An 8,666-nucleotide genomic window follows, 5' to 3' on the forward strand; every position below is an offset into this window, starting at 1 on the left:
GGCTTCTAAACAAAAGGGAACTCTTTTCCTCGGTGTCAGTTTGCTAGCAAAGCGGTGGCTGGCTTTAACACCGGGAAACACTGCACCCGGTAATGAGTATGTCAGTTTTAATTCATAGAAAGAACCGTTTCCTTCTCTGCTTTTATAGTGGCAATCGGGGAGGGGGGAAGAGGGAGATCCAAAATTGTGAGAGATTCTAATCTCCATTACTGTGCGAGGTGGGAGGTATATTTTCAAATAACTTCCACTTGAACAATCGGTAACTGTAAAGCATCCCTACATTTAAAGCGGTATTTCCCAGACAACACTAATAAGGCAGGGTAGCCTCAGGGAAGCGTTAAGCAGGAGGTGGATTGACCTTTTAATTGTCGATCAGTGACCTGAAGGGTACCCAGAGGCATCTAAGCACATCTCTTCCTTTTGGTCTGCTCCAGAAAGAGCTGTCATCGCAAGATGCAGCTAGTGAGTGAGGCTCACGATTTCGCTGTTCATCCGTTTGCGGGAGGGGTGGGGGAGGGAGAGAGGAAAAAAAAATATATATTTCCCACACTGCCAGAGTAATGCCAAACTCTCTGTGAGTGGGAAGAGCAGAGCAGATGCTGGAATGAGATGCCAAAGCAGCTCCCCTTTCCCCTGCGCTTTTGGGTGCCTATAAATTGCTCCAGCGCGCTCGTCAGCCTCCTCCTCTCCTGGCAGGTGGCACCCGGGCAGGATCCCGCTCTTCCTCCGGCTCCGGCTCCAGCTCCGGCTCCGGCTCCGGCGCGGCGCGGCGGTGCGGGCTCTCGGCGGCGGGCACCGGGGAGGCTGCGGGGCGGCCGGGAGGCGCGTCCCCGCTGAGGACTGTCGTCTCTGCGAAAAAAAAAAAAAAAGAGAGAAAGATAAAAAAAAAAGAGAGAGAGAGCGAGCGAGGAGGCGAGCGGGGCGATCGCGAGAGGAAAGGCAAGTTCCAGGGAAAGTTGACTCGGACTGGCACAGCCTGCAAAAAAAAAAAGTCGATCGCCAGCGGGAGGATAAAAGTGCGGGCGGCCGGGGCGCGGCGGCAGCTCTCCCTCTGCCTCTCCCGCTCCTCGCCCGCCTCCCGCCGGCTGCAGCGGCCGCAGCCCGGCGCCGCGACCCGCCGGAGCCCCCGCCGCCAGCGGCAGCGGGAGGGCGGCGAAGCCTCCGGGGAGCCGAGCTCGGGCGGGCTCGGCGTTTTTTCGGCTCTGAGGAGGTCCCCCGCCAACCATCAAGATTTTGTCCAAAAGCAGGCAAGAGGATCGCCCTGCGCTGAGCCGGCTGGTGGGCAGCAGGCGGCGGCTGATCGCGGCCGGCGCGCTGGGGGTGGTGATGGTGCTGCTGCTGGTCATCCTCATCCCGGTGCTGGTCAGCTCGGCCGGCACCTCGGCGCACTACGAGATGCTGGGCACCTGCCGCATGGTCTGCGACCCCTACGGCGGCACCAAGGCGCCCAGCACGGCGGCCACGCCCGACCGCGGCCTCATGCAGTCCCTGCCCACCTTCATCCAGGGGCCCAAGGGGGAGGCCGGCCGGCCGGGCAAAGCGGGGCCCCGCGGCCCCCCGGGGGAGCCGGGGCCGCCCGGCCCGGTGGGGCCGCCGGGTGAGAAGGGGGAGCCGGGGCGGCAGGGCCTGCCGGGTCCCCCCGGGGCGCCGGGGCTGAACGCGGCGGGGGCCATCAGCGCCGCCACCTACAGCACCGTCCCCAAAATCGCCTTTTACGCCGGCCTCAAGCGGCAGCACGAGGGCTACGAGGTGCTCAAGTTCGACGACGTAGTCACCAACCTGGGCAACCACTACGACCCCACCACCGGCAAGTTCACCTGCTCCATCCCCGGCATCTACTTCTTCACCTACCATGTACTCATGCGGGGCGGCGACGGCACCAGCATGTGGGCCGACCTCTGCAAGAACAACCAGGTGGGCGCCGCGCCGGGCGCCGGGGAGGAGACGGGGACGTGAGAGCAGTGGGCGCCGTGAAGGCAGAGGGCGCCGGGGGGGAGCCGGGCTCCCTGAGGGGAGCCAGATACCGTGAGGGGAGTGGGCGCCCGGGGAGAGCCGGGCTCCCTGAGGGCACCAGGTGCCCGGAGAGAGCCGGATTCCACGAGGGAGCGGTCGCCCGGTGGAAGCCAGGCTTCCTGAGGGGAGTCAGGTACCGTGAGGGGAGCGGGCTCCTGGGAGAGCCGGGCTCCCTGAGGAGAGCGGGCGCACGGGGCGAGAGCTGGACTCCCTGAGGGGAGCAAGTGCCCGGGGGGAACCGGGCTTCCTGAGGGGAGCAGGCGCTGTGAGGGGAGCGGACGCCCGGGGGAACCGGGTCCCCTGAGGCGAGCGGGCGCCCGGCTGCGGAGCTGGAGTTCCTGAGGGAGCGGGCGCTGTGAGGGGAGTAGGCGCCCGGGCGGAGCCGGACTCCCTGAGGGGAGCGGGCGGAGCGGCGCGGCGCGGCGCGGGCGGGAAGCGGGCGGCGGGTGGGGAGGGGGAGCCGGGCGGCCGCTGGAGGCGTCGGGAGAGAGGGGTCCAGGGCGAGCCGCCGGGGGAGCTGAGGGGAGCCGGGTCCACGACCGAGGCGCGGTGCGCCGGCTCGCTTCGCCTCGGGTGCCCGAGGACCCCTGAGGGGCCGGGGGATCCACGCAGAGCCGAGGCCGCCCCGGGCCGCCGGGTGAACGCGGACTCAACGCACTCTCTAACTCGAGAGTCGCGCCGCTGTCCGGCCCGGCCCGCGGGCGGAGCACTGCCCTCAGCCCGGCCGGGCCGGAGGCGGTCGGGGGAGAGTGGAGGCCAGGCCGGGGCCGGGCGTTCCCTCAGGAAGGGGAATGTCCCCGGGGAGGGAGGCAGTGGAGCGGGGGCGCCGGGTGAGCTGAGGAGAGGGTGGTCCTGCGCGGGGAAGGGTGAAACGTGAGGGAGGAAAGCCGCCACGGCGCGGGACGGGGCGCCCACACAGCGGGGCTCCGGTTTAGAGGCGCTCCGCCGCCCGCGGGAGGGAGGTTTCCCTATGGCCGGTGACCCACGGTGTGAGCTCGGCCTCCGTGGAGCTCGCCCCTCGGCGGGCTGGCGCCGGGGAAGGCGCCGGCTGAGGGATCGCGCAGCGCACTGGGCCCCCGGGGAGCCGTTCTGCCATACGCAGTTAACGGGCACAGAGAGGCTGTCTCTAACTGTGGCCGGGCTGTCCGCCATCCCTCCTGCTCCTGCTGCCCGGGGGCAGTGCGGTGCGCCCGGGCTTCCCCGTGTCTCCGGGAGCTCGGCGATGCTCCCGCCGCTCCCCCGGCGCCCCGTGCGGGGACCCGCCGCTCAACAGGTCACTGCCTGGGCTGTCCTGGCACACCGTGGGCTGCGGGGCCGGGCCGCCGGCTTTCCCGAGCCGGGGTAGCCCGGAGCCCAGCGCTGCCGCTCTCTCCGGACGTTTCACCCTCCGGCGGGGTGGGATGAGGGGAAGTTGATCCGCTCTACGCGGTGTCCGCGGGACCGAAAACAGGTCCCCGCGTCCCCGCCGTGCCGGGCGGGCGGCGGAGGGGCTCGTTCGTTTGCGCGCCTCCTCCCCCGCCGAGCCCCGGCAGCGCGGCGGGGCCCGGAGCCGCTCCACGGCCCGCCGTGCTCTGCGCAGGCGGCAGCACCGGCCGCCGGTAAATTAATCTGATATGCCACTTAACCTTTTGTTTATGGCTCCTCGGAAGTGCTGTGAAAACAGAATAATGAGGACATCAGCAGCAATTAATTAAATTAGAAAACGCCTACCGTAAATACTGTCTCAGCAGATAAACCAGGACTAATAATAATCGTAATATATTCACTTTGATTTCTTCATACGAAGGCAATATTGTCCACCACGAGAATACCATTTTACTTGCAATTACAACATTAATCTATTTTTGACCCCTATTTATAAGGTTTTAAAGTCTTTATTTTCCCAAACCATGAAAAATAAAAACATACCAGTACTTTTAAAAAAGTAACCAATTATAAAAATTAAATTTAGCCTGAAGTCCAACTGTTCCCAAATATAACTACTTCCAGTACCAGACATGAGAAAAATTAAACTCATGGTGATTCGAAGAAAAATAAAAAGGCAGGGGATTCTATGTATATATTTGTATATATCCATGCAAAGATAAGTATTTAGGTAAATATCTGCATACAAACTATTTAAAATTGATCACCATTTTAATGAAGCAGTGTCTCCTTTTGATTATGATTCATACTTGAAACACTAAAGACTGATGGGATGTGACAGCAGTTAACTTTGTGTATTATTTGTAAGAAAGCTCAGAAATTTTGGAAGTGAGTCTTTAAATGGAGTTTGGCAAAGAAAACATTATAAATTCAGTGTTTTCTCAAAATGAAAAAACCAAAACCATTGGAAAGTGTATGACTTACAGAAAAAAATCATTCCTAAGCGATGCAGAGGAGGAATCTCAAGGTCTTCACTGTTAACACATTGCTGTCTTCAATGGATATAAAGCTTGACCAGGGAAGTGCTGAGATCATACAGTTTAGCTAGTATGTGTGTGCAACCTGAGAGTGTAACTTCATGAAAGATGAGGTGAACAGTCGTACAACTTATGAAATGTATAGTCCATTAATGGTTTAATTTAATGGTTTAATTTAGAGATACATTTACCTTCTTGCAGCAGTACACTGAGAATTCATTTGAGACTGGTCTCCCAGGCTTTAAAAGCTAACCAAACAAGAAGGTAAAACCTCTTAAAAATAGCACACTGGAGTTTACAGGACATTTTTCGCTATACACAGGGCAGTAAGATCTACACTTTGGTTTCTAGACTTCAATACCCAGAATCTTTTTATCTTCAGTTATTATGTACTATGTAGAATCTTAAAAATGAAATACCCATCGCTGTTGTAGTCAGTGCCCATATGCTGGCTCCGTTAGGATAGTCACTAATGCAATTCGAATTCTCCTTTACCATCCACAGAAACACAACATTTTAGATAAATCCATGAAGTAGCATTTCATTATGATGTAAATGGAAATCTGGAAAGTAACTGAAACCATTTTGTTTGCCAGTATGCAAGATACTAGTTGTCTGTGAAAGTTTTTCTACCTCATCCATAGCCTTTTCACACCTTCCCATTTGCCCTTTCCATTTGCACTACCAACAACAGTCTCAGCCCATTATTTTCTTTGGAGGCTATTTCCAGGGTTAATGGCCCAGAGCCTTCAACTCCACCCTGCCCGTCATTAATCCAGAGGAAATACCCAGTGTTTAGAATAATTATTGCTTAAACACTAGCAACATAGATCGCCTTTGTAAACAATACCAGGCAATTCAGGATCAGGAAGTCCTGAAATAGTTGGGGTTTATCATCATGCCATGTATCATTTTAAATTTGCAGACTGTCACACCACTGCAAGCCTTTTAAGCCTTTCTCATTCTTCTTACAGGATGTATAAAGAATTTCCAAGTACTGTGATTTTTAAGCTGCATAACGCCATAAAATCCTGCATGGTAAAAGAACCCCCTCCTTTTTAACATTTCAATATTAATCTGAAATCCTATCACATGAAAATTTAATTTGGAAATTTATCATTTAAACTTTGAAAGGAATCCATGGAAAATTGTGACTTATAGCCTATTTTTTCAATTCAGAACAGATAAAATCCCACACACGGTACGCCAAGTCATGCATTATTACTTAGTTCAGGTTTGCAATACCACTAAATCACTTACTGCTCTGTAACTACGCTAGAACAAAGACAAGCAACAAGCAGATGATGTGTTACACTGAAATAAATCACATACAACTAAGTTTAAATATTTTACCAAACAGGGTCAAATTATATATAAATGATTTGGAGACTTACAATGCTACAGACTATTCATTGCTGGAAACCAACATACATCTTAAAATTACAGGCTAAAATTACAGTTTGCTAGTAATGTCAAATTTAATCAGTAATGGAATAGCAAGGGCAAAATGGAAAAAAAAAAAAGTATGTTTCAGTGAAAGCTGTAAATGAAAAGTCCTCAAATGGCTTGTCAATTCCAAAACCTCTTAAAGCAAATAACGACCTGCCTATGATTTTTTCGAATGTGCATCTCTTACAACACACAGAAATTAAATGTTTGCTTACTGAAATGTGGCTGTAACAGTTTTTCCAAACCCCAACTGGGATCCTTACCTGTTTGTGTGCATTGGCGTGTGCCTGTGTGTGGGTGGGTGTGTACTTTTGGATTCTTTTTGCAGCACAGTCCTATTGGTAGTATGACAATAAATCACTTCTGGAAAAAGTCCAGCCTGGTATCAATAGGGTCTCACTGTGGATCCTCGCCAATGTCAATCAAATGTTCCACTGACATAAAAGTTACACCAATGTAGAACTGGCACACAACCAGATTCAGTGCTCCAAATTCCAGGCGTTTTTATGCATATATTTTGAAAGGCTCCAAATATTTACAGGAGGGCAAACAGTTGTGTATTAATCAGATGACCGAGAAAGAAGCAGGTTATGGCTTTAGTTTCAAATGTTGTATTGTAGGAGAAAACAAGCAATAACCATAGGAAAAAACTACAATATATGTCGCCAGACATTTAAAGTGGCAACTTATGCGTGCGGAATAAAACGCTGAGGATATGCTTTAATTTCACCATGCAGGAAAAATAACCTGAGTTTTCTTAACCACTCATTATGTATTTTATGTAGGTTCGAGCTAGTGCGATTGCTCAGGATGCTGATCAGAACTACGACTATGCCAGTAACAGCGTGGTTCTTCACTTGGAGCCAGGAGACGAAGTTTACATTAAATTAGATGGAGGAAAAGCACACGGAGGAAACAACAACAAATACAGCACTTTTTCTGGATTTATTATTTATGCTGACTGAGAATGAGTAAAAAAACCCACCAAACCCGTCCAAAAATGAAGCTTGCTCTTCTAAGCAATGGATTTGCGTGGCAAAAGTCAATGAAACAAGCACCCCAGCAGAGAGCGACCACCGAACACCTCAGTAGCGGGGGAAAAAAGTCGAATGCTACCTGATTCACATCTGTACAACGCAGAGAAACCTTACGTTAAAAAAAAATCACAAAACAAGTTAGACAGATGTGCGATCCACTTACCGCCAAAGCAAATACTTCCTCATTGTTAGTGTCCATGTGAATGAAGTCCTACATAGATCAAATTTTTATAGAAAAAAAAAAAACACCCAAAAACCTAAGGACGCTGAGTTATTTCTTCAGTGTATATGATACTTTGATGTGTTATGATCTTGCTGCTTTATCCATACTTCAGCTTTGGTTCTTGTGACTTACTTGCTAACAATGATGCTTGGAGTCCACTCATAGTGTGGTGAGGAATGATTTTACAATAAAGGGAAGAGGTAATCAAAATATACTTTCTCTCTCCAAAGGAATTGTTTGCCTTGTACTTTTCTTATCCTTCCACTTAAAACTAGAAACTAATCAGCTTCGAGCCTTAACTCAATGTTCTTGCTTTGTAGGTTTATATTAGACTTTTAGCATAAAATCAATCCAGTGGAGTTGTTTAAATTTTGTCTTCCCCTTAGCTGTGTTCTAAAAGAAAAAAGGATAGAAGAAACCTTTTTTTTTTTTTTCTGGAAAATATAACAGTTGACAAACTATTCTATTGGATCAAATCCCTGATTCCACTGAAGCCAATGGCAAAACTCCCATTGATGTTAGTGGAAAAAGGATTTGGCTTTTAATTTGTAACCATGTGTAAATATATATTTAGACAATATTACAGGCCCATTCTTGATGGTTAGTTGTGTAAATATTTAGCACGCCTGGCATCTACATTCTCAGACTAAGGTAGAGTGTTTTATTTGCAGCAATTAGTCTTCATTAGTCTTTTAGCACTTAGTCTGTACTTGGGTACTATTTTTAATAAAATAGTTATGACTTAACATACTGCAGATGTTCAACTAGAATTTCGTAGGAATATAATGGGTCAAAACCTTATTTGTCTTAGGTGTCGTGTCTCACTGCAGTTAGTGGGAATTATTCCCACAAAGGAAGAGTGGGAGATCTGACACGTGAGGAAACGTTGTCACCCAGACCTTTTCCGTGGTAGCTAGTTACCAGTTCGTAGTAAGGCGTGCCTATGGAATGGACACAGATAAGCATATTACCAAAAATGATATCACATATGCAAAGAAAGAAGCAGATATTTACATGCAAAAAAAAAAAAGTGTGTATTAAAACCTATTTTTCTCATTCATATATATATATATATAGATATATATATATAAAGTCTCAAAGAAGTTTAATCCATATAAAGGATTAATGGCTTGGAGAATTAAACTAAACACAGGTACTATGAGTTACATAGTTATAAAAATGCTTTAAAATCAGTCATACCAGTAATGTCCACAGAATACTTTTATTTGGAAAATGGACTTCTTATTTGTTTTGGTTTTGGGAGGGGAGGCTGTCTATTTCTCTCAGGTTAAAACTTGCAGATTTCATTCTAAACCTAAATTTTAGCAAGATAATTAACTAGCTCCTTAGCACAGTTGGTCATGTTATTTATTTTTAACATCTTTGGCAAAATCAAGGTAACATTTCTATAAATTGTTAGAGAGTAATAGAGGCTGCCCCTAGCATTTCTATTTCATGACATTTGCCACAAGCAACCTTGTCTAATGTACTAAGGGTACAAACTCAGATTTATCTGCACTAAAATGTTGAGAGTGTCTGCCA

The 8,666-nt window shown here is 49.4% G+C and overlaps 1 protein-coding gene across 1 annotated transcript; it reads left to right on the top strand.

The window, feature by feature from the left end:
- Positions 1-1,176: 1,176 nt before the first annotated feature.
- C1QL3 (complement C1q like 3) lies at positions 1,177-8,142 on the top strand. The gene is made up of 2 exons (XM_074574569.1): positions 1,177-1,914; positions 6,650-8,142. The coding sequence occupies exons 1-2, from the start codon at positions 1,327-1,329 to the stop codon at positions 6,827-6,829; spliced, it is 768 nt and encodes a 255-aa protein (XP_074430670.1). The 5' UTR covers positions 1,177-1,326; the 3' UTR covers positions 6,830-8,142.
- Positions 8,143-8,666: the final 524 nt, after the last annotated feature.

Source organism: Larus michahellis, chromosome 2 (assembly GCF_964199755.1).
Source record: "Larus michahellis chromosome 2, bLarMic1.1, whole genome shotgun sequence".
In the NCBI taxonomy this organism is placed as follows: domain Eukaryota; kingdom Metazoa; phylum Chordata; class Aves; order Charadriiformes; family Laridae; genus Larus; species Larus michahellis.

What these genes read in the sequence shown, in the direction of transcription:
- C1QL3 (XM_074574569.1), top strand. Translation starts at nt 1,327, where the DNA reads ATGGTGCTGCTGCTGGTCATCCTCATCCCGGTGCTGGTCAGCTCGGCC. An exon ending in ACCTCTGCAAGAACAACCAG is followed by an intron (nt 1,915 to 6,649) that starts GTGGGCGCCGCG and finishes TATTTTATGTAG; the next exon opens with GTTCGAGCTAGTGCGATTGC.